The sequence below is a fragment of the Osmerus eperlanus genome, chromosome 1 (genome assembly GCF_963692335.1).
Source record: "Osmerus eperlanus chromosome 1, fOsmEpe2.1, whole genome shotgun sequence".
NCBI classification, from domain to species: domain Eukaryota; kingdom Metazoa; phylum Chordata; class Actinopteri; order Osmeriformes; family Osmeridae; genus Osmerus; species Osmerus eperlanus.
Genome location: NC_085018.1, coordinates 21,456,305 through 21,482,312, shown reverse-complemented (window position 1 = coordinate 21,482,312; position 26,008 = coordinate 21,456,305). Strand labels below are relative to the sequence as shown.

At 45.1% G+C, this 26,008-nt stretch overlaps 1 protein-coding gene across 6 annotated transcripts in view; it reads right to left on the bottom strand.

Annotated features, from left to right (window-relative positions):
• Positions 1-26,008, bottom strand: part of cadpsa (Ca2+-dependent activator protein for secretion a) — a 76,717-nt gene that overhangs the window by 17,892 nt on the left and 32,817 nt on the right. Inside the window, exons 10-23 of one of the 6 annotated variants that reach the window (XM_062469994.1) lie at positions 23,036-23,144; positions 22,589-22,801; positions 18,306-18,442; positions 16,575-16,762; positions 16,075-16,245; positions 13,598-13,699; positions 13,428-13,491; positions 13,221-13,344; positions 10,632-10,664; positions 8,186-8,292; positions 5,084-5,240; positions 3,163-3,304; positions 2,378-2,527; positions 70-225 (exon numbers count right to left, since the gene is read on the bottom strand). In XM_062469994.1, the coding sequence (XP_062325978.1) occupies positions 70-225; positions 2,378-2,527; positions 3,163-3,304; positions 5,084-5,240; positions 8,186-8,292; positions 10,632-10,664; positions 13,221-13,344; positions 13,428-13,491; positions 13,598-13,699; positions 16,075-16,245; positions 16,575-16,762; positions 18,306-18,442; positions 22,589-22,801; positions 23,036-23,144 (1,853 nt within the window). Of the gene's footprint in view, positions 1-69; positions 226-2,377; positions 2,528-3,162; positions 3,305-5,083; positions 5,241-8,185; positions 8,293-10,631; positions 10,665-11,665; positions 11,735-13,220; positions 13,345-13,427; positions 13,492-13,597; positions 13,700-16,074; positions 16,246-16,574; positions 16,763-18,305; positions 18,443-22,588; positions 22,802-23,035; positions 23,145-26,008 lie in introns of all 6 variants that reach the window. The other 5 variants (XM_062470002.1, XM_062470028.1, XM_062470011.1 and 2 more) reach the window with 5 other exon arrangements.

Here is a 26,008-nt window from a genome sequence, read left to right as displayed (position 1 = left end):
ACACAGGAAACGTTGGTGTGATGGATCGTAAGGCTTGTGTCTCCACATGGGGGCCAGCGTGCGGCTCACCGTTTGATGCAGGACTCGATCATGTCGCTGGACATCAGCTTCAGCCTGCTCTCCAGGTGCTTCCCAAACTCCTCCTCCGGCCAGTGGAGGTCCCGGATGAAGGTCTGCAGGGCGTCCAGCTTCCAGAACAGGTCCTCTGATGTTCCTGAGCCGTTACTGAGGAGGGCCAGACATCAGGGGGTCAGAGGTCAACCCCAAAAGCACAGGCACCAAGAAGAGTGAACTAGGGGACAGAATACAACACGAGGGAACAGGGGACCACGCATACATCCATGGCTCTGGATGAACCTTTTTTTTTTTTACCATGTACTGATCGATGATCGTGTTTGGAGTTGAGCCGTCTTTGAGCTAGTGCAATACAAGCACTGAAATATGTGTGATCAGTCCAGGGTAAAAATAAACAGACATCACCACTGATCAAATCAATAACCACCCTGAATTGGTTATGAGACCCCAGAGTGGTTATTTGGGAAAGAGTGGGGTCCATGCTCACTCCAGGTAAGTAGGCAGGTGAATGCCTAGGAACACACCTAGGAACACAGACTTAGGAACACACACCAGGATGGGTTCCAGGAGTTCTCTGAGGCAGAGCAGGAAGGATACCAGAGACATGGAGCCCAGTGATTTTCTCTGGTTAGTGCACAGTGCCTTATGTGTCTCTGTTTTTGTTGGTAAAATGGTCAAAATATAGGACCCATATGAGAAAAGCATCCCTTCAGAGCATCAATGAGCAAACAGAGAAGAGGAGGAGGAGGAGGAGGGTGGGGGGGCTAGGTAGGTGGCTGAGGTTACGAACGTTGTCTCTATTCTTGCATGCTGTGTTGTGAAACCCTCTACCACCCAAACTGAAGTCCTGCAGACAGACAGACGCCTCCAGGAAGCCGACTCAGACATGGGGTCCTCCTCAACGTTTAAGGAGCCCCAACTCAGAGTAAACACTGCTCTGTTATTCACCCCACAGTGACACACTGAACGGGGACAGCAGGGTCCCAACTGAAAGATACAAACGTATCACTTGGATGTTGTTGTAAGGCTATGTTTCCAACAAGGTATAAATGTGTGGAATTTGAGCACTTGACCAAAGTTGCAGTTCACATCAACAACTATCAGGAGGTAATACTTAAATTTAAAAGTCATCAAATTACAATTCTTTATGTTAATACATTTATTTTTCCCATTTTTATTAAGTAATGTGTTTGTATCTTTCTGTCCTTGGGTTCAAACACATGCAGGAGGCAAATTAAGAGCTGTTGTAGGGTCTCCATTTTGAAATCCCACTAACTCTTTGCACAATTTGTATTCAATGCGGTGGCGTTGGCATGAACATGGCTCCAGGTGAAACATAAGGAAGGTTCTGGAGGCAGAGTCTGGGATCCATGGAGCTTCCTGGAGCCAAAATGTGTCTATAGGCTTTTTATCACATATATGTTTTCAAGGTGACGCTAATCTGTCAGTTAGGAATTTCCACGTTCAGAGGACTTTGGCTGCACCTTCTGGCTGCCACACACAGCACCTGAGCCTGGGCCTGCTTCCAACATGCACTTGGATGCTCTGACTTGGCAGAGAAAAACATTCACCTCTTATTTCACCTCTCATGTTCCTTGAGTGTGCAGTGATTGACTGTATACATGTGCTTCTCATCATGTTTACTTAAACAGGTTGAGTTACACCTGGAGAGGTCGGTATGATTGGCGGTCTAGTGCCTACAAACATGGAACTTGGAATCTTAAAAGCTGGTGTGAAGGTCACACTCTGCAGGATGCACTGAGTGTGGCTCGGTTTGAACGTTCTTCTTCACACCCATTTTGCTGGTTGGTGTAGACTGTATTTCACTTTCGTTAAGAGTGGCACAGATAATGTGTCGTTGTACCTTAAGGTGTCGAAAGAGAGTGCTTTTAATATAAAGTCTAAACATAGGTTCTATATTCCATTGCTACTCGCTCAATTTCTCTCTTGCGCAGACAGTCACACACACGCTAAATATGGTTTAATATAATGTTATGCATTTTTTGTGTGTGTTCTGCTTTGGAATAGGATGACACTTGAGAGACAAGAACTATTAGTTCTCTCTGTACATTTAGCATCGTTGTGTCAAAGTATGCCATGAGAAAACGTTCCTGTCAGCTACGACATCCAGATTGGTGATCTAAAGAGCAGCCTGCATGTTCATCTCTTAGTTAGCAAGTAAAACTGGGCCAGCTGACAAGTTTCAATATCAACTTGTCTTGGTATCGTGGGGAATATGTGACATATTCATGCCAAGGACACGCATGGATGTTTCAGGCTCCAACTGATACTTAATACACACTCCGAGTCACAAATAGCTGTCATCCAGTTGGGTGCAGCAAAGCTGGGCATTTGTGGAAGGTTAACACTTGGCACTGTTAGATTTGGTACTTTGGGCATTTGGAGGTTGACATTTGGTAGATTCACATTGGGCAGATTACTTGCTATACTCCTGTAGAGAGGACACAGGCAGAGAGGAGAAAGAATGTGCTATAACAGAAGGAATGCAGATGGTTCGAAGAAGCAATGTGAAATGAGAGAAAAGGGGCATTTCTGAAGAAGCTAGAGGGAAAGCAAGCAAACCTGATCACCGATCAGCTCACACGACTACACACAAAACAAAAGACAGTTTTCCCACACATTTAGATAAGGGTACAGTAAATGAAAAAATATGACTAAAATGTGAAGACCCTGACACTGTAACAGTAGGGGTGGGAATACTATTGAAAAACACAATATACAGTGTTGATTCAGGATGACTAATTGAGCATATGGTTTACGGCATAATTGCTAAAGAAAACAGTGAGTGGTAACAGTGGTTAAGTTGCAGCAGATGTACTGTTTAAAAATGAACAACAAATGAATAATCTCCTCAGGGTACACAGACAAAACGCAACAGACCAGAACTGGCTTAAAATACTGGAGTTTCAGACAGATTAGTATTTTACCTTTAGCGAGAAAACAGAAACACAAACAATAGACTTGCAAATCAACTAAGGATCTTTAATCCCTAGTAAAAACTGACTAAACCAAAGGGTTCAAATGGTACAAAGACGTTGATGTGTGCTGTACTAATGATGTCCTTACTTGACAGGCTCCCATGACTCTCTCTCGAACCCTCTGTGGATGGACTGAGCGATGGAGGACTCCATCAGGTCCACATATCTAACCACCAGAGGAGCGTACAGGTCCTGCAGATGCTTGTGGAACTTCCCGTTACACAAGTTATCTGAGGAGAGGGACAGACAAGTGCCAGCTGTTTTATCAACAAGGTTGTTCATATCCTAGATAAACCTAAATGAATTGGTTTACACGATCAACAATGGAATCGTAATGTGTATATCATGTGCGTAAATTAATATAATATTGATTTATTCTAAAACTGTGCATGTCCTAATGATCGGTTTAATAAAAAGTGATAGATAATAGTTAATATATAATAATAGAAATGTGAATATAATAGCTAGTAGCTCATAACTGTGGGGAGTTTAGTAGTTGCTCTTCTTTTGGGATGCAGGATGGCACAGTATCCAGAACGGTACTGTACATGCACAACAAATGCTACAGGACACACAAGTCTCTTATTTGACTCTCCACTGGCTCCAACTGGTAAAAAGGCAACGTTAACACAGACCACAGGAGATAAAATGGAGGCCAGTGTGTGCTAATGCGATGCCTCAGGGCCCCACGCGGTGTGTCTGTTCTTCACTCTCCCTTTGAGCATTCTCTCTATTTCTCCCGCTCTCTCCTTTTCTCTCTCCCCCTCTGAGCATGTGCGTGCGAGTAGGAGTGTGTGTTTGTGTGTCGCGTGAGTAGGAGTGTGTGTTTGTGTGTCGCGCGAGTAGGAGTTTGTGTGTCGCGTGAGTGCGCGTGGGAGTCAAGGTCATTGATACACAGTAGGTGCGATGTTTGTTTTGTTCCTTGATTGCTGCTATCCAATTAGCCACTTGAGCGGCTGATGTACACTTGGATGTGAGTCCAGGAGTGTGGTCGCAGGCCTTGCCTCACTCCAAGGCACCACTGTTTTAGACCTCATTAACTGCTTGAATGGCATCTGACTTTTGCGCCTGTCTGGTGCTTAGGCTATTTCCTGCCACATAAGCTAACAGCTACAGGGAGACACAGCCGATGACCTTCTGTGGAGGAATGCCCCAGTGAGATGGACTGTTTACAGATGTGTGTGTGTGTCATGTTTTTGTTCCATTTGTAGAGCACCATCATGTCTGTTGTGACGTGGTTACCAGTACTGGACACCTCCATTCAGTTTCCCCTTTAAGACATCTTATGCAGTGAGTAACACATTGACTGTGTAAGTATATCTAATGCCTTTTTTTAAGACTACTGGAGTCTAAAAAGAAAATTATATCTACCATTTACCTATCTTGAATGTCATGTAATGCTATGAAATGCACATATTCAGTTCATTTCAAAGCTATCTAGCCAATAATGTGCAGGTTCCAACACTGCAAATAATGCTAGACTCTCGGCTGACAAGCCATACAAATTATTTCCAGGGACAATTATAACTAGGCAGTTTCAGTTCACAAAGGCTGCTTTAAGTGTTGCTATTCTCTCTCACGCTTTCAGGACCCTGGACAGCGCTCCTAAGGCAACTGCAGGTCATTAGGGAGATGACAGAGCCCACAGCAACCGCTCCAGATGAGACTCCTACAGGAGCTCTCAGAGGTCTCCATTGTCCTCCCTGTCAAATGCGGCTCCGCTTCCTGACCTTTTATCTACCGGGCCGTTCACCGACACGTTCCACTTGACTCGGATCCCAACCGGGGTGATTCGTTTTTTTCCGTCTCCCCGTGGGGCTTCACAATGACTCCACAGCCCGGCCCCAGACGCCTGATCCAGGGGAGTGTGCCCTCAGCCTCCTCTGGAATCACATCAAGTGTGGGCTGCTGTTCTGCATAAATCTGGAGGGCTAGGATCTGTGCGTGTCCGTTCATAATCAGTCCTTGTTTGGATATCTGCGGGTTGGGGTCCATGTGCGGCCACTCACAGTCAACCCTCATGAAGTCGTTGAGGAGCTGGAAGAGAGGGAAGCTGTCCCAGCTGTCGGGGGGCTGGACCTCCAGAGCATCGTCCATGTCCACCGCGTACAGGGACAGAAACGTCTCCGCATGCTCCACCATCAGGTCCGACCACCAGGCGAACGCCTGCAGGGGGGTGGAGGAGAGGACCAGGGGAGAGGGAGAGGAGAGGGGGGAGAGGGGTGGAGGAGAGGACCAGGGGAGAGGGAGAGGAGAGGGGGGAGAGGGGTGGAGGAGAGGACCAGGGGAGAGGGAGAGGAGAGGGCGGAGAGGGGTGGAGGAGAGGACCAGGGGAGAGGGAGAGGGGTGGAGGAGAGGACCAGAGGAGAGGGAGAGGGGTGGAGGAGAGGACCAGAGGAGAGGGAGAGGAGAGGGGGGAGAGGGGTGGTGGAGAGGACCAGGGGAGAGGGAGAGGAGTGGAGGAGAGGGGGCGAGGAGGTGGGGCAGGTAGATGTTAGAGAGAGGAATAGAGTAGAGAAGGTGAGGGGGAGACACACGAGCAGTGAGAGAATAGTCAAAGACAGAAGAGGTGACAGAAGGGAAGAGGAGAAACAGGAAACATAGATAGAAACAGACAAAGAGAGGGGGGGGGGAAAGGTAGTTAAGATTGTGAATTCACACTCCGAGCACGTCTTTAAGTGCAAGTCTCACAGTCTCATACTCTTGAGGGGAAAGGTGAAAAGGGAGGAACGTTACTCCACTGATCTATAAAGGGGCTCTTCTCCATCTCGCGTTTTAACAATAAGTCAAGTTGTCACCTCGGAGACATCACACAGAGATCTCCGCGGGCCACTTCACAGCTGAGCGGCAGGCTGAAACATCGTGCCCCTGCAGGATAAACCTGGACTTTTCTGTTGGCCCACAGAGGCAGAGATCGACAGCTCCTTGAGAAGTGTCACAACGGGGCTGCTCTGTCACGCCAGCCCTCTGACAGAGTCGTCCAGATAGAGGGAGCCGCTCTACCTGTCTATCTCTAGACAGTGCCTCTGTTAGCAGAAGCAGTGGAGTGACTGCGTTGGGAACAGTCTCGTCTCATGCGTCCACACTCTGCCGTGCTCCCCTGCTTCCCCCAGGGCTGTCAGGGGCACCTGAGGAGGCCGGGCTCAGACATTCACATCGTCTCGTCGCCCCACAGATGTGAATATGCCCATGGGGGTGTGGGTCATGCACCTGGGGAATTCTCTGTGCCAAGGGGTAGATGGCATGGATAATCCAGCAACAGCACCAGCAATAACCAGGAAGGGCATCTCATTAGCATGACAAATTAGGCTCATGACCCTAGATATCACAGTGCACCGGCATTTGGGCTCGGTTCCATTGCGATTTCAATCAAATCAGACCCTGCATTCGAGATGGAATGCAAACATATAGCAGCACTCCTTTTTGGGTAAATTCCTAAAGATAAGCCAACACTAAAAAAAGATTGAGTTCAAGTCATGTCTGTGGAATATGTAGATTACTGGATTTTGCTGGTTAGCTGGTCTGCTGTCCATGTCCAATGGTAGCAAATCACAAATATGCATTCAAAAGAAATGCCTGAGTCTTCATGGTGAACCTTTGTCCAGTGTACAAAGCATGCTCTTCTCCATTGCCTGGAAATACAGCAATCCAATGGAGATACATCAGAATGTTGGATGTTCTACTTACCAGAGGAGGGCTTCATACACATTCATGTGAGAAGACTGTGGAGGATAGGCTTGGAGATAGTCTATGCAGTTCAAATTACACCAGGGGCAGGCATACAAGAGGGTGGGAGGGGGTGCAATTTGCAATCGTGGGAGTATTTCTGAGAGACGGGGTGGTACTAGACAGGGGGGAATGGGGATGCTTGGTGTCTTGAGATCGACAGAGCACCACCAAAGTGCTTGTTGAGGTCTGCTTATTACCAAAGGCAACCTCAGATCTAGTTCTCAGACTAGAGAAGGCTGACAAGCATTTGCTCAATCCTCCAAGCTGACCACAAGCACAAGGCAGGTAAGTTACAAGGCAGCAAATTAGTAGGGTCATGGCAAAGATTGGGACCACTCTGGGACAGTGGGCATCTTTCAACCATGCAGTGGGATGTGGATGGTCTCATCTGGTCAGGGTCAGTCACGTACCTCTTTTCCCTGTCCAAATATTCCCCATTAAGAAAATGAAATGTGAGAGAACAGGAAGGGGTTTAAGTCAGGTTTACTGTTCTAGAAACTGTTGGTTCAGTATGGTAAGATTACAGTGGAGGAAATAAAACATATCATTCAAAACAAAGGAGACAGAAATGTTTCATGGATGAAAGCTATCTTTAAAAAACAAAACAAAAAAAACAACAACATTATGTTGAGAGACTGTTCATATGAGAAAATAAAGCATACAATATACAAAATGCTGAACAAAAGTGTTTAACTAAGTCTGTGTGCAGAGGGATTCCTGCGTTCCTGAATAAAAAGGATGTGACATGATTTGCAGGCTGGAAGTGTGAATCATGATCACACCCCACCAGACCAGCAGTCCCATGCACCTTCTGCTAGGGACAGCCCCGTTTCCAAAAAGAGCAGAGCTGTCAGGATATGACATCAAAGGAAAGCCCTTTATGCAATAGGTGTAATAGATGCTGCGTGTGTGGGGCATTTCCATTGGAGGCGATAAGTGAGTGTACAGGAAACACAGTAACCAAGTCCTGAACATCACAACAACAACACTGTTCTGTTTATATCCTTTCAGTCTTAGACACTACAAGTATCAAGTAGGGAGTCAGAGGTTGGGGTGTCCAAGGCCCTTTGTTAACCTTTGAGCCCACACCCTGAGCCCCTACCGTGCATCTATCTTTCTAACATGCATCGGAGACGAGGCAGAGAGAAGGAGACACGGATACTGTACCGACTGTTTCCCTGTGCCTGTGCCTGTAGCCTGTCAAACATACAGAGATAGTTCACATGGCCTAGGTTTCTCTACTGCCATATAAAAGACACGCCTGGATTAGGATTTACCCAGGTATGTCTTTGAGTGTGTGGTTTTGCGTGTGTGCATGTGAGTGTATGTATGTGTGCGTGAGAGAGAGATAAAGTGTGTGTTTATCCTCTACCAACACTCACCTCTGCGTGGTGCTCCTCGTTCTGTTGCAGGACCTCGATGACTAGTTCTGCAAGGCGGATGGTGTCCTCCAGTTTTTTGGCGGGAGTGACTAAGCGCCCTACATTCTCTGAAGCACAAGGGTGAAAAGTCAATGTGGTACAGTTGTAGATGTTCCCTTAAAGTCTGCTCCACGGTACTCTACTGTTCCCTCAAAAGCTCTTATTATAAAAGGTACATAAGCATGCTTCTATACGACGCAAAAATATCTGATAACTAGGATGTTGACTGATCTATTCCTTCAGGAGTGGGTAAACAAGTAGGCTTCTTTCGCAATGGTACCTGTATCTGTCAGCAGTATTAACACAGTAATGAGACCGTCAAGAACAAAGCTGGTAGAATGAGTCAAATTATAAGAGAATTGAAAATAACAGGTATGTTCCACAGTCATCATGCATGTCCAGAAGGTCGTGCACTGCTCATGGCCTTTACGGTATGGAAGTGATATGTTTGGACACCCACACACTTGAATGTTGCAGACTTGAACTTCCGGTGTCCTGGCCGTTTTCCCCTGCTATGCTTTAGGGTTACTGTGAGCCAGGCTGAAGAAGCATGTTGTATAACTAGGAAGTACCACAGATATTATACTGTGACCCTATTATATTGTGACCCTGGCAGGAAGGAGAGAGTAGTGCTCTCTTGTGCTGTTTACACATTTGGAGAACAAAAAATGACGACAAGTCCTGTTTACTGTCACGACTATGGACATCGATTGTGTGACTGGACAAAACAGAACCAAGGCACACAGTTCAGATGGCAAAATAAGTAGTGATGATATATTTTGCGTAGAAAGGAGTATGAAAGGAAGTTCTGTCTTAAGACAGTTCTGATTAAAAGCCATGCTCCTTTGAGAGGGTCTTGTCTGTTGAAGAACCGAGCAGCTGAAATATTTACTCCATTATCGTAACGTGCGAGGCCCATCCAAATTCTTCTCCTACGGCCTCTCATGCCATGTCAGGTAAACTATGTCACAACGAGGTCAGTGTTAGGTCTGACAGACTTGAACGCACTCTGACAGTGTCATACAGTGCTGCAGCTAGGAAGGGACAGAGTGAGGTAAAGACCTGGTCACTGCTGGGTCCTCGTGGTCTTTGTCCTGCACACACATCCTCCTTTGTGCTCAGGAGTTGGCGGAGAGGTAGGGGTCTAATTGGTGGCGTACAGAGTCAAGGCTCTGCGCCGCACACACGCTGTTACAGCACTTTAGGCCTCGGCTCTGTGTTGTGTGCGTGCGGATGGCCTCTTTGACTGTCCGAGCTAAAGTGATGGTCTAGTCACCAGTACGGATGGAGGCTTTCAGAGAATAGGCACCCAAACACAGAGCAGTTCTTTCCTTATTTACTAAGGGCATTGAGCAATATTGCAAAGATCAGCTGTACTTTGGGCGACAGACTTCTGTCATGTTACCATAGACACTAGCAGCGTTCTTTTGCGTTCCTATAGGACAGCAAGGAGTTGGAAGGCCGACTATCCAGTGGGTTCATAAACTAGCTGGTTCCACACACAGCAGCTAAACTAAACCCGAGGTCTCTGGTGCTGCTGTACACGGTCTGCTGTCTTTATTCTCAAGTAGCAATGCTAAATATGAAAACTTTGATTTAGCTGGGCATCATGAAAGGTTACACAGCATCCACCTGTTGGAATACCAACAGTTCCTGTGATTTGTCTGCTCTAACCTCCTCTAAATGTGTCTTTATGTATTTCCAATGTATCAGTCATCAAGTTTTTTATCCACAGATTTTATTCATGCTATATGTCAACCTTAAGTCATGAATTCAACCGTTTACATATATATATTTTTTGTCTTAATCTGAAATACTTGTGGACTGTTTATCAAATGGTTCTGTTCTGACACATTGGAGATACAGTATGGGTCTAAGTCATGCATTTTGGACAGGAGCATTGCCTTACAGCTTGCTGCAAAATGTGCCAATTCTGGCAAACGTAGAAACCAAAGCTACATTATGATAACGGCATGTATGCTATAAAGCAATGCCAACTCTGCATTTGTTAAAAGACAGGCGAAATACTCAAAGGAGTCATAGACAGTATTAACATGGCTCCTTCCTCTCCTCTCCACAGTGGTTTTCTGGAGATGAGGAAACATCTTAAGACTCTCCAGATCCAGCTAACACAAGGGGGGGGGGGGGGTGGGGGGGGTGGACCCCACCCACCACAGGGGGGTGGGCTGCGGGGTGGACTGCATCTCCATTTCTAGAATGCAGTGCAGGGGAGAACCACAGGGGTGTGGAAACATAACGCTGTCACAACGTTCCTGTAACATTCCTGTAACATTCCCAAGCCATGCCCCAGGAAGGCAGTGAGGTGTTATGTTGCTAAGACTACTGCGGTTAGGGATATGCTACTATAATGAGTTAAGGAGGCTGAGAGTCAGATATGTGGTGTCACCTGGATCCTTCAGATCTTTCTGAGTTTTCTCCGCTACAAGAGAACAGGACAGAAGGAGAGCCAGGGAGGGAGGGAGAAAGGAAGAGTGAGAGAAAGAGAGGAGATATTCAGCATTGAGAAAAGCAGAGGATGAGAGGAGCAGAAGTTCAGGAGGCTTGAGATTCAGTGATCAGCTATCCTCCATCCAGCGAGATCCTAGAATGTTAGACCCAGGGGCAAAGACCTCTAGCAGGGGCTGTCGTTCACAAGTCAATGTCACACTAAAACAACCAAACAAATGAAAATAAATCCGTACAAACAAAACAGACATGATTTGAAATCCATTTGAAGAACACAACCCAACATTTCAGGACAAGTACAATAACGAACCTGCAACAACAAAGAAAGAGTGAGACACTTGGATGGATTCAGTCAGGACGTACAGTAGGCAGACAGGACACAGAAAATATGTTGTGAAGATCCTCTCTTTCCTGAGGCTACTGAGCACTTTCATGTTGCCGTGAAATCATCAACATGTGTTACCAGTTCTTTCTGGCAGTTGTTGTTACTGTACATGTATGTGAACCTACAGTAAAATCTGCAGCATCTAACTCGTGAGGCATGGTTGGACAGGACTGAGGGGTTGTACACAGAAGCAAAGTAAAAATGCATTCAAGTTGCAGACAGACGGAGCAGAAGAACAGAAAAGAAGCTCACTGAAACGTCGTCACGGCTAGACGGACCTGTGGTCCTGACTGGGACCCAAAGAAACACACAGTCCTTCAGGAAGCTCTCACTGACGGCATGGCGTTCACACACAGAAGCAACAGATCAAAAGTCCGGAGGGGGAGGAGGAGGAGGAGGGGGGGGGGGAGGAGGAGGAGGGGGGGAGGAGGGAAACGGCGAGCCAGAACATCAGCCAGCAGGCCGTGGGAGAGGTGATCAGATGGTTGGAGAGGAAGCGTGCAAATTGAGAAGTTGAGAGGAAGCAGAAAAAATGAATGTGGGAGGAGTGGGAGGGGTTAGGAGAGCGTCAGGATGAGGAAGGTACTCACGAATGGTTAAATCCATCACTTGAGACGCCAAGCAGAAGACAGGATGCTCATACATTTCTCTCTTTTTCCCTACAGGAGAAAGGATCGGGGCATGCAAGAGGCTGCGGTCAGAGGATCAGAGCAGAGGGTCAGAGGTCAAAGAGAAGAGGGTGGGTGCAAGGCTGCATGTGGGGGTCATAAGGTCACCAAAGGTTTCCCTATGTGATGCTGGTGGAATTAAGATCACGCAAGAGAGAGAGAGAGAGTAAGAAAGAAAGAGAGAGCGCAGTTTGGGGCTTTGTGAAGTTGTGTGTGTGTGTCTGTGTGTGTGTGTGTTGGCCCAATGAAAAAGCGGAGGGAGTGGACACACTTTGGATTAACCATTCGTTATGCCACATGGCATGTAGATGTGTAACATCTCTCTGGGGTCTGCAGCTTCAAGGAAACAGATCAAGGAAACAAACAGACATGATACTAAAGGCTGCCTCCTTCAGTATCTTCAGTACACTTAGGTATTTCTTTGCAGACATTAACTAGAATTGGCTTAAAATTGAAGAGATACAAGTTGATATACTCAAGGGAAAAATTACATTCACCCACAAATTTGGTTCGATTTTTGAATAAAATGTGAAATTGCAATCAATTATTAGTATTTTGCTAATTGATTCTCATTCAGCTGTCTGAGTAAAGCCAATGAAAATCCTGTTTGACATATTTGTAATTAGTGTGCTGTGTCCATGCCTACTAAAGTGTCCATGTCTACTAAAGTGTCCATGTCTACTAAAGTGTCCGTGTCTACTAAAGTGTCCATGCCTACTAAAGAAAACCTCTGACATGCAGCAGAGACATGATGAGTTGCTACAGAGAGCAATCCCAGTAGGCCGTGTGTATTGGCCTTCCTGACTTCCAGCAGATATGATAGACTGAGATAGAAAGCAGCAAAGCCAATAGACAGGGAGGAGAAGGAAGAGGAGGCGGTGAGGAGAAGATGAGGCTTGTCTCAGAACCAAGGACAGGAGGTGAGGAGGAGAGGAAGAGAGGAACAGGGCTGGCCTGAGAGGAGGAGAAGGGGAGTTGCTTCAGGGCCTCACTCTGACCAGAAGCAACTAAGCCACAGTGAGTAGGACAGGGGCAGTGGGCCTGAGAACTGAATGCATTTTTACTTACTGTTCACATCTCTACTGTTAGAGTTTGGCTTTTGAGCTACATAAGACATACACAAAATACTCCTAGAGACAAAAAGAGGCTAATTTAAAAGACATTAACATTTGAGAGGGTATTTTCAACAAAGGGTATTTTCACTGCTGAGCTGGGAAAAATTGTCATTTTAGTTAAATACCAAGAATACACTAGGATCAAACATTCAAAAGGATAATATATTTACTGTCAATGTTTAACAATCAACTCAAACATCGTCGGTCTCACACAATACACAGGGCTGAACTTGTTTCCTGATCCACTCGCTGCTTCAGTACGACTCCACACAGTGAATTTCTTTCCTTCCAGACAGATGATTCAGCTGTGTCTGGCGACTAGAGGCTAAAGTCAGAGAGGGCACACAGTAACAGTCACCTACCTTCTATTTTGGCGTACTCTGACAGGCGCTGGTAGTTGACCAGGGCAGCCTGCTCCAGACATTTACGGATGACGGACTTCACATCCTCTTGAGGGACCGGGGTGACGATGTCCTTCATCAGAACCTGCAACGCAGCACAGAAGTCAGGCTCACTACGCCTTGGTAATTCTACTATATGTGTGTTCTCGGACCACAGAAGAGGCCTACCCTCTCAAGCAGGGACAGGGTGGCCTTCAGGGCTCCTTCTGGTCTACCAAAGGGGAAACAGTACCTGGAGGGGGACGGTGACATGTTTACATGACTATCACTCTGACACAAAGCCGTGACGTCGTTAGACGTGCACTGTAGTGTGTGCATGTATTTGTGTAAACAGACACCTGAAGTGTGTGATCTGGTTCTCCAGCAGGACGCGTAGACGCTCTTTAATCTCCTCGAAGCGCTGCTTCTCGTCCACCGTCACAGTGCCTATCCCATCAGGCCTGTGTGGAACCACAGGACAGAGCAGAGCACCACAGTGTATATTACACACAGGCCAGCATGCCCCAGGAGCAGTCATCTGTCAGAAATCTGTTGTGTGGGGATAATTATCAGACACTGCCGAGTCTAAAATAGAGCATGGTATGAAGCCAGGGAAAACAGAGACAAAACACAGGGGTCACTGAGGCGCTCCTGATGGAGGTCCACTGATCTGGGTGCTGTCCATTGGTCATCTGGTCCTAAAAAGGCCTGGTATACTGGGCTTGCTCTGCTGGGAGCGGTGAAACCACCCTGTTCTACAGGTCAGAATGAAACTCATGATCCAGGATCCAAGAGGATCCTTCCCCCTCCCCCCCAACCCTGTGCCAAACTGGGCCCCCCCCCCCCAGCTCCTCGGATCTGACAGGGGGGACTCTCCTTCCCCCCCTTCCCCCCTTCCTTTCTCACTGTCCTTCAGTCAGATGACATCTTGCCAGCCCGGTGACGAGGGAGCGTGTCACGCCTCCTGCTCCTCAAGCCGCTGTCACGGCGACCAGCGCCTCCTCTGTCACATGCACTCTGCTCACGTTCTACCCACTCCTCAGCCGTGTCACAAACTATAAGGAGGCCAGCCTCTCACACACACACACTCACACACACACTCACACACACAGTGTTATTGGAGTGCTGCGGTTGTCTTTGTGGGGGTTGCATATGTGTGTGTGTGTTTCATGCTTTAATTGTTGATATTGCTGTGCATTTCTGTGTGTTCATCTGAAGCATGTCACATGCAATTATAGCCTATACCGTATCTGTGTGTGTGTGTGTGTGTGTGCTAATAGAAATGAAGAAAGGAGTCTAATATCATACATACAAATCCTAAAACTGTGATGAAACAGAAAATAAATTTCACACTAATTAATCCATGCCCTGAATCCCAACACATTCATCGAAAACTGCTTTCATAATGTTTTTATAACCTGGTGCCCTTCCCCTTCCGTGATTACATGGAAATGAGCTGTTACAGACACACATCTGAAGTCAGCGGAGGCATGCTGGGAAGGAGAGCTGTGCTTCCTTTCCTGTCTGAGGTGAGGGCAGTTCAATTTGACTTCAGTCAATTTTGAGAGATTCATTCTAATCGAAGATGTTGTCGTTGTTACTGTACTACAAATAACACAAACAATTGTTTGGATTCTTGTTGTAACTGCAATACAAATAACATTGATTTGATCCAAAACCATCTGGTAAACACAAACTGACTACATTATCATATGAGCAACTGGAGATGGAAGTACATCAACTCCAACTCAATTTAGCCCGTCTCCCCCAGCTGTCCCTCCCTCCCCCCTGACCAGGAAGTGTTTCCTAGGTGACAGAAACGGTCAGTGGGCTCTGGCCTCGGCTCCTGTCTTCATCTCCTGTCCTCTGGCCATGTGTCTATTAGGCTGAGGTCTTGGCCAAAGCTGGCTCTCCCTTCCTCCTGCTGGATTCCTGGAGGCTGGAGGGGGTGGGGTACCAAGGGTAGCAGGGTGGCAGCAGCGGAGATGGGAGCCAGGCCAGGGTCTGGGGGGTCTGACTCTGGGATGGACAACGACTGGCAGGAGAGACACTCTCCCATCATGGATGACGACCTGTCATCCTGTCATCCCCGACCTCCAGGCACACCGGATGGAGACCCCTGCCTGGCTGGGGCTGTGCACCCCCCTCTCCCTTTCCCTCTATCCATTCTCTCTCTCTATTTCTGACCCATCAATCTGTTTTATTTATTTATTCACAACCCTCGTATTTTCAGCCTGCCCTCCATTGCTCTCTGTTCATTGTTCTCCTACAGTCTTTTTATCTCTCTCTCTCTCTTACTCTCTCTCTCTTATTCTCTCTATCTCTTACTCTCGCTCTCATATTCTCTCTCTTTGCCCCCCCCTCTCTCTTTCCTGTCTGTCTTGGAGCTACTCCTGTCTCTCTGTTCAGGCTGATCATAACACGACTCAAGCGGACAGTGCTCCCCAGGTCCATCCCTGTCTGTCAGAGGCTGGAGGTGGAGGAGCTCAGGAGGGTTTATGGGTGGATGGAAGGGTGTCAGGCCAGGGCAGGCTGACAGACAGCCGGCAGTGACCTCTGCCCTCAGCTTCGCGGCCCTTGTCCATGCAGATAGGGCTGTGCTATATTGTTAGACACCCAGCTATGATCGTGACAGGTTGACTATTCATATACACAATATGAAATTAGGAAAATATTGAAACTTGTGACGATAAACATGATGATGTGACCACAAACATGGGCGCACACATCTGCATGTACACGCACACATACACACACACACATACACACATACAAACGGCTAGGAAGGACTCACAGTGGATTTATCTGGGAAGAAGCGGCACAGACCCTTTCTTACCTTTTGGGCCCAGAGGCAGTCTGGGACTTGAAGTCCTTTTTCTTCATAAACTCAATGATTTTGATGAGTTCCTTCTTAGAAGGGGAGGGGGGTTCTGGTGTGGGGGGATTAAGGGCTCGACCAAGCTGTGCCTTAGATACAGGCCAGCTTAGCAACGCACACACTCTCTGACTACAGTTATCATTCAGGTAAGTCATGGACATGGGTGATAGTGAGTGATTAAAGAATAAAAAGAAGGAAAACAAAATAATGATTAAAGTAGGCAGCAAACAGAAATCCCAAATAACGATGAAACACGGTAAGTGGCCAGTATAGAGGCACAGGAAAAAGCAAGAAAGCTTAGAACATTTATAAAATAAAATAGATTAAAACACAGAAAACAAAAAAAATAAGAATGGGATGGAGTGATATGGTGATACTGTACCACAGGTCCAAAGCAGGCAGTGCATATCAGTGTGTGTGTATGTGTGTGCCTGTGCGTGCATGCTCACCCTCCGTACCTGTTGCCATGGACATGAGAGGCGCAGAAGGCAAAGCTGTAGTGCAGCAGGGTGGGGTCAATCATGGCCCCGTTCTCCGCCCTCTCCAGGAGGTCGCCTAGGTAACACAGGTGTCTGTGACACCCCCGCACCCCATTACGAGCACAGTACTCATCCATGACAAACACCTGGCCTGGACTGAACCAACCCTACCAGACAGACACAGATGGGGGGGAGGCATTGTCACATTTATACCTGAGGAATTCAATACTCAGGACAATTAGGCATACGCATGATTGTAAATGTTTTGCCAACCCAACAGAAAAGGAGGTTGTACATTGTTTATAAAGTACCCTGTGTTATATATTAGCTTGTTAACTTGCGTTATTAGCATGGTAGCGTGTGTTATTATCATGGTAGCATGTATTTTTAGCATTTGCTATTAGCATGGTAGCATATATTCATAGCACAGTAGCATATACAATGTTTTCCCATACATTGATTTATTTGTGGCGGCCCGCTAATTACTTCTATTTTTTTTTTGTTACTGTTTAACATTTATTTCAATGTAAAGAAAAATTCAGATCCAAAACTTCAAGGTTCAGAAATTGAAGTTGCTCAAATTCAAACATTAAAATTAATATCCCAAAAATTCAACCCACAAAAATACTTCAAGCTTCATTAATTTAAATAGAACAAAATTTGGGGTGCTAAAATTCGAATGTTGAAATTCAGATCCCAAAATATTTCAACCCAAAAGATTTTAGGTGAAAAAAGTTTAGCCCCAAAAAATTCTGATTGCAACAGCCGGGATACCAAGGATAGGTAAGGCAATCAGGCCTAAATGTAATCGAACCATCTCACTTCTCAGAGAAGGGTCCACCTGCAGATCTCTCTCCTCAGGCCCCTCTCATCCAGGTGTAGCTGCAGGCAGTCAGTGATGCATACATGCAGGTCAGTCATACAATCAAAGCCTGAGTCTGAGGAGGCAAGCAATACCTTGGTTTCCTGGATGTTGCAATATGAACTTTTTGGGCTCAATGTTTTTTAATCTGAATTTCAAAATTCTAATTTGAGCAGCCTGAAATTTGTTCTCTTTGAATTTTGGGATCTTCATTTTTATTCATTTTTAACATTGAGATAAATTCATATTTGAATACATGAATTCAAAACAAATAAATCAGTTGGTATTTAAATTTCAATATTAAGTATTCATTGCCTTGAAAATTCTAAACATGATGTCACTGATTTGCTTCCATAATAGCCCCCTCTCTCCGTGCACGCTCTGAATCAATGCGCAGAATGAACAGGTTTTTCAGTGAATCGGCAGGAGAATCAATCCAGAGTTTGGTATCATAATTTTTGGTAAACGGTTGGTATCATAATTTTCTGCACAAATGTGTCCAAAACGGATACATTGAAGTTAAATATAATATATAAATATAATAATATTTATAGTTAAATACATTCGGCAAATATTACAATATGAGTCCAACATAACGTTTAAATTACATAAAGGTCAAAAAACTATTTAGCGCTCAAATTAATGCAAAGAAATTTCTCGCGCGCGACACGTGCTGGCATTACTTGTTGAAGTCCCTATCTACACACTCATATCTAACCGATACTAGGATATAGGTTTGGGCTGAGCCCCACATTTTTTCAACGTCTGTCTCCGCCCCCTGCCTACCGCCACAAATATAAACACATTCTGTGGGAAACACTGACATGTCACTTGCATGTTAGCCTCACCAGGCAGGAGTAGGAATCATTGAGCCTGTGGTCCAGGGTGAGGCGCTGCACCATCTCAAACAGGGAGGCGTGGTCAAAGCTACAGGGGTTAGCGGAGATGAACTCATCCATGCCATGCTTCTGTGCCCGGTCGGCGTCTGTGCCCACCACGCCCACACAGAGTGAGATTAGCCCAGAGGATGGGGAGAGAAACACATGAGCCAGAGGGGGACAAAGTTAGGACACTGTGACAAAAGGCATGACACTGGAAGTGTCACCCTGGAGATGTTCATTCAAAACCAGCAACCAGGTTAACAGGATGAGACTGAAAAAAACACTGTTCATGGCTAATGCAAAAAAAAGTTAAGCTGAAGTTGATCAGAAATTACCACCTCTTTACAGCTAACTTGTGTTTTCCCGGTGCTCAATCTGAAAAACCTGTTTGCCGGTTACGATGAACACAGTCCTTGGACAATGTAGGTTTTTGGTCAGTGGAGAATTTCACAGTCAACTAGCAGGTGGTCACTACTGGTTTGGTGGTCACGGGGGAGGAGGGGGGGTCAGTTCTGTCAACTGGGGCTCAGGTAGAAGTGAGGTGCAGCATAACCAGTGCAGAAAAAATCATTCCTGTATCCATGCATGACTTTTTGATCTCCAGAGACTGCCCCCTGTTTGTAGGATTACTACAGGTGCAGCATAGAGGTGGAGTGGGCAGTGCAGGCAGGGAACACTACTGTAAACAATGGAAGAGAGGGTGAAAGAGAGCACACTGTAAAACCTGAAAGATTTAGTTTACTCAAATGGTTTTATGAAATGAATCAACTGGAGTCATTCTAGTGGAAGAGCTGGATGAAATGAATCAATGACTCTATAAAAGTATACTTTGTTTCCTCAGTTGATCCAGTTCTTCAACTCAAATGGCTCCAGACAATGTATTTCATAAAACCATTTAAGTAAACTTAACTTATCAGGTTATACAGTGCAGTATGTTTTGAAGGTTAGTATTTACTGTGGATGAGTTGAACAATGCTTCAAGTCTAGACTTGCCATACACTAATTAGCAGTTTGGTAGAACCTGGAAAGCAACAAGCCAAGCACATGTTCCCCTCCTCCTCCTTCCTTACCTCCCTCCCTCCTTCCTTCACTACTCAACTCAGGACAAGGCCCTCCTGGGGTACCCCATAATTAAACTCTCCCCAGTGCAACTGTCCCTCAGCCGGGACGTGGCTGGGATAAGGGGACCCCCTACCCACGTACCTCTTTTACCCAAGAACCAAGAAGTGGGGGGTTGGGAGGGAGGAGCAGGGGGGATGAATACATTTGACATCACATTTTCACTTTTTCTTTACCAGTTAGCGTGGTTAGGCAGTAGTGAGTACATCAGGCCAGACTGGCAGGCTTGTTAATCCTCACCACGGCCATCCACAGCTATTCTGATTCTAATCGCTGCTTTTAGCCTGGGCTTAAGGACACAGGGCTTCACTGACCTGCAGCTTGCTGCTATTCTCAGGGAGACATACAGCTGCCTCTGCTGGTGATCATGCTTTACATGTCAATACAAACCAAGTGTCTCTCACACAGCCTGACCCCTAACCACAGTGTAAACACACTGAGGTTTTTTTTTTTAACCTTTACCGAAAGTTGTCATGTCAGTGATAATATTGATAGCATACTTTGCAATAATTTGTGTGTAAAAAAATATATAGAAAAATAATACAATCATAGCTATATGTGTGATATGTCAACAAATATAAAATAATAATAATATTAACTTAGCTTTACATAAAATTGGCCAATGACTGAACAGTACTGAACGTCAGGGAGGAGAAACAAACACTATAATCATCGCTCCATCATATATTTAAGCATTGCCTAACAGTCTCGTTCCTGGGTGAGTGAGGCGCACAGAGGGGGCACCCCAGCTGTCAATCACCAGGAGAACAAAGAGGGCGCTACTATGATGCTTATGATCGCCCCAACTCCCCAAATCTAAAAGGTGACTTTGTGATCCCCTCTCATGTGATTGGTGGCCTGTCACGTCTGTTTGACGTGAGCCCGACAGAGTGGACAAGAGGGGCCTGGACAGTAACACACAGTGACACTAGTCACCCGTTTGGGCTGGGGAAGGACAGACATGACAATGATTGACACATGCTATTCATTTATAGATCCACTGCAACTGGGAGAGAAGTCAGGAGGCAAGGAGATCATTTGGGGCTATTTAGCACACAATTTGTTTCGTGTTTTTTTAAGGTTTGACCGCCATGCCCTGCCACCCAACTCAAGTCCCTAGAAGACACACACACACACACACCTTGCCCCTCTCACACAGAGGGAGGATGGACCACCCCCCTCCAACCCAGTGCTGGTGCCTGTCTCACCCCATCACATATTTATAATTTGACATTGATATTTTACATTAATAGCTAATAACTTAAACCTGGGATCCAAACAAAGGATTTTCATATATAATTGGTATAACCAAAATCACAGCCAGTACAATGTTTATCATTTCATCAATCACTAATGAGAAGCTTCCCCTAGTGGAGATCAGTGTGCTGTGGTGGAGGGGATGGTGTTGGGGACTAGTATTGGTCCATGGTTCAGTCTCTACACGAGCAGGCAAAAGGAGCTCATGGACAGGGTTAAGAGATGGCATGTTATCACTACCTAATGGTTAGCATTCAGAGTTCGGCAGATAGAGTACATATTTGCCAGCTCTCGTGACGTGAGAAGCAAGAGGGCCCTCTTGAAGCTTGGGTATTTTATTCATATTCTTTTATAAGTTGTTTTACAGCAGACATGACTAATTATGTTTGAGTTGATGTAACTCATGCAATGATATGTGGATTCTATTTGTGTTCTTGATGTCATTTGTTTTTGTTACTACATGCTTTGTAGTCATAACAGAGTGATTAGACTAAAACATTTTGTTCCTGGAAACAGTGTTAACTACAACTACAGTGTAAGACCACAACCTCACTTACCTTGGTTTAAATCCTGACGCTTACATTTCTGTAAAAGGGTAATTTCTGGATCACTCACGTATAATATTAAGATCCAAAGACACCTAATGTAGTTTTTAATAATATTTTTCTAATATTTTGTGTAGTGTTATAGACTAGACTCTGCACAGATGCTGGTGTGAACTGGAGAGTTGTTATTTGGTAACATTTCACTGATTGCTTCCCGAAATAATAGTGCAGAGAGCACACTGTATTATTCATGACATGGCACTTTTAACATGGTAATTACCAGCCGCTGAGAGGTACTGTCACTCCAGTTGTGTGTCAAAAACAATAATTTCCATTAATTCATGTTTTTCTTCTTTTTTTTTAAGCATAAAGATTATAAAGAAATATTTGTCAATCCGTTGTTTTTTTTATTAAATTATTTTGCTTAGAGGGAGGTTCACTTTCAATACAATGGCGGTGTAAGAGTAAGAGAAGGCAAATATGCATGTAAAACAACCGAAAAGAAAATCAGATTCACATGCATCCTGATTCCATAGGATGGACGTGAGTATGTCAAACCTAAAACAGGTTGAACTAAAGGGTTTTCTAGATCTAGATTTTTCTGAGAGTTCAGAGAGACTTGAAAAGAAAATGAGGAAAAGAGAGGGTGGGGGAGCACATTGCTCTCGGCAGATAATCACTGGATTATCTGAACCTGTGCCAGCTACAGGAAAGCACTTACCCTTGAGTCCAGCTACAAGATAGCGGGGTAAGAAGAAACAAACCAGAGAGACATAAAGACACAGAGCAGAGAGCAGACATAGCACACACACACACAGACCTGCTGTTGTTACATGACACACACACGGCCAGATAGGGGAGAGTGAGAGAGAGAAAGTGAGAGAGCAAGAGAGTGAGAGGTAAGAAAAGGTGAAAGAGGAAATGAGTTGGACACATTAAAAAGAAAGAGGGAAACAGCAGATGTGTGTAAAAGAGCAGATGTGAGAATAGGATATATGGTGAGGAGAGATTATCTGCTTCCCAGTTTGGAAAGAACCTCAAGAGTAGCCTGCATTCTCATAAGTATTCTGAGAAGTAGTCCTGTGTTCCCAGTCCTTTCAATAAGCAAGCCTAAAATCACATCTAAAAATGTTGGAAAAGTATGAAAAATAAAACGAATAGGCCACCACAAAGGGAAGAGCAATCCTAAAGCCTTATAGAAGTACAAACAAACAGCTGTTAAAGTAGTGACAGACAGGTGATGAAACCAGCAGAATGACGTTGTTCTTTGTAGTTCTGCTGAAACGTGGGAACATGAGTAACACACTCCTGACAGAGGACCACACTTACAGAACTGGGAGATGGGCGCATCCAGCTGGGGGGTGGTGCCACCTCTGGAGTTGAGCTTCTGGACCTGGGTGGGGGGGATGGGTTTGTGGGACTGGCCGGTGGCCCGGTACATGGCCTGCACCCACAGGATACGGTCCTGCTCGTCGTCGCTGGCGAAGATCACAGTGTCCCCCTCCTTCACAGCGTTGAAGAAGGTCCTCCCTCCATCCAGACCTGGTGGGTTCAGTGTAGTTAGGACCTGACAGCCTGTTACTGGACCGACTCAGATCAGAATATAGTCCAGTAGGAACAGGTTATACAGTCAGGTGAACTGGGTTTATTGCGGCATCATCCTTACCGTCCAGGGACAACAGATGTAAATGAGCTGCTAGCAAACTCTGGCGCAATTACTTTAAATTTGTGCGCGGTCACTGCAAAAATGAAACAATGAAAAGGATCAATAAATACCTGGCTGAGGGTCAGTGTAGTCCACAGTGTAGCCGTCCAGCTGAAGGAGCTCCACGGGCTCCGCCTTCTTCTCTCTGTAGCTGCACATGGCAAAGGTGTACTGGCTCACCTGAAGCCCAAGGGAAGGAGGACAGGCAGAGGGAGTGAGGTTGGGCTCGTGGCGGCGGTAGCCACTGCCCCCCCGATCCCAGGTCCATGACACAGCAAGTGGTGCTTAAACCATGCGTTCACACGGACGTTGGCTCAATCTCAAACGGCTAAATGTTTTCCAATTTAAAACTGTGAAACTTCCATGTTAAACCAAGACCGGTGTATGAGTAGGCTACATGTCTGTGTGATTGCCATGTAAATACTTGGTAATAGCACCACTTACAAGAAAATGGGGCTTGTTTAAGGGTCCATCCCTGGGGAGCAGAGCCCTCATGCACACACAAGGGTTAATAGACCAATCACTACACACACAGTGACCAGACGCTAGTCAGAAGGGGCATATGGAGGAACAATCTGAGTGTGTTTCAGAGAGACGTGTGGGAGAGGAAGGGGGTGGGTGTATGACAGCTGTGTTGCCCACTCTTGAACCTCTTGTCAGTAATGTGTGTGAGTGTGTGTGAATATACAAGGATAATCACATTATAATTAGATGAATGAAGTGGGTGAATCAGAGGGCTCACGAGCATGGTTCATAGTTCGGGGAGACAACGAGTGAGTGCTCATGACCAGCAATAATAGGGAGGGAATGAGTTTGTGGACGTCTATCTAAGCAGCCACTGACTGAGTGACATATACCAAGACTCTTTATTGGATGAGCTTGCATTTGACAAGGCGCAATCTATATTCTCTCATATATATTCATTATTTTCCCATCCTAACTAGTCCCTCGAATGTTGTGACGAAAACAAGTGAAGCTAACAGTAGCAAACTAGCTAGCCACCATGACAAATCATCACAAACCCACGCACATTTACCTAAAGAACATCAGTTCAGTAGTTCATTAGCTTCTGGGAGATAGCTAGCTAGTTAAAACTACAAAAAGACAGCAGCAGAAACGCCACAAGCACAGGCCAGGGTGATAACATCTTATGTAGCTAGTTACCTATGTTTAGCCCATTGTACTAGTTATTTATTTAATTTTATTTAACCTTTATTTAATCAGGAGAGTCCCATTGAGATTAAAAAAAAAACTAATTTTCAAGGGAGACCTGGCCAAGACAGGCAGCAACATAAAAACACATAGTTACAGACAGAAGAAATGAGAAGTAAAAAAAAAAAAACTAAACGAAAAGTTAAGAGTCAGTTACGTAACCTGGTTAATTTTAAAACATTGACATTTTTGGGAACCTGCCTCTATTTCTTTCATTTTAGATTTAAAAGCAGTAAGTGGTATCAGTTATTTGTGTTTTAAATCATTCTGCAAAATATTCCATGATAAGGGTGCCCAATACATAAAAGCCCTTTTTCCCATTTTTGTTCTGGCATTTTATTTGGGACAGCGAGCATAGCTCTAGCAATCCCACACAGTAGAGCTAGCGTTAGTTAGCTCAGCTGTACAAGTTACATACCGGTCTGGGTTGTTTCTGGTTGGCTGTATTGGATTATTTGCACGCAAATTCTCTCAAATATATTTTGAGGTCGCACAGACACAATTTTGGGAGCATATGCAACCAAAATGTTCACAATTACTGAAGCACTACTTCAGCTTTGTTTTCCCTGTATTTGCGCTGGTGAGCTAGTAGTATTGTGGTGAGACTGATAGAGGTGGTTTTCCCCATAGATATATATAAACACTAGATGTCTCGTCCGCGTTGCCGGACAACGGAGTTGAACGTCCGCACATGGCGGCCATCTTGCTACAGTCAACTCGCTCACCCATAACATTGTGTTGATGCTACATGTACTTTTTAAATTACCATAACTTGCTCAATTTTCAACCGATTTTGAAACGGTTTGGTTTGTTATCAACGTCAGATATGTCGGTATGCCACTGCATACTTATGAATAATGATGTTTAAAAAAAAAATAGAATAGAAGTATGCAGTGGCATAACGACATCTCTGACGTTGATAACAAACCAAACCGTTTCAAAATCGGTTGAAAATTGAGCAAGTTATGGTCATTTAAAAAGTACATGTAGATTCAACACAATGTTATGGGTGAGCGAGCTGCAAGATGGCCGCCATGTGCGGACGTTCTAGACTCCGCCGTAAGACATCTAGTGTTTATATATATCTATGGTTTTCCCTACTCATAGCGCGGATAGCCGGTCACATGACCTTCAAGTCTTCAGACAATGGTTGCTACTGATACGTAATGATCGCTAGAAGGGCTCTCAAGTCTCACGCATTCGCCGTGAGAATGCATGCATTTCAGCCATTTCTCACGTTACACCTTGTATTTCTCCCTCATTTCAACCATTTTCCCGCTGAGAAATAAGGGATAACTTGTCCCGCTAGCCTATATACAATTAATGGATGAGGCGCAGGCATACTGAGATGATAGTTGTCTATAGTAAAAAGCCAATCAGAAAACATCACCATCACTTAGTCAGTCTGTCATTCATTTCCATGTTGATATGTGATTATTTCATTAGAACGTTTGTTGTCCAGCCCTTCAATCATTCAGCAAAAAGTAATTTATTGTCCAAAGGATGTCACACATGTTGCGGGTTACTGCAACTTTGGTCCTTAAATAAGTAGCCTGACATTATCAACATCATAAAAGCTAGTTGGCTGACTGATCGTGTTGGTATGGTTGCAACAGTTCCTTTCAATGTAGTCTACCACCCATTAAAATATTGTCTTTCTCCAAATGTGTGAATGTTTTATATTAGTTTCAACAATAGGTTAAGAGGTGATATAGAAAAAAAAATAATAATAATTTCCACAGCTTCAGCTACTGCAAGTACACGTCACAATTTCCCCAGAAATTGTATACTCTCTTGTTAAAGAGAAAAATAATCAGAGTTTAATTCAGAGC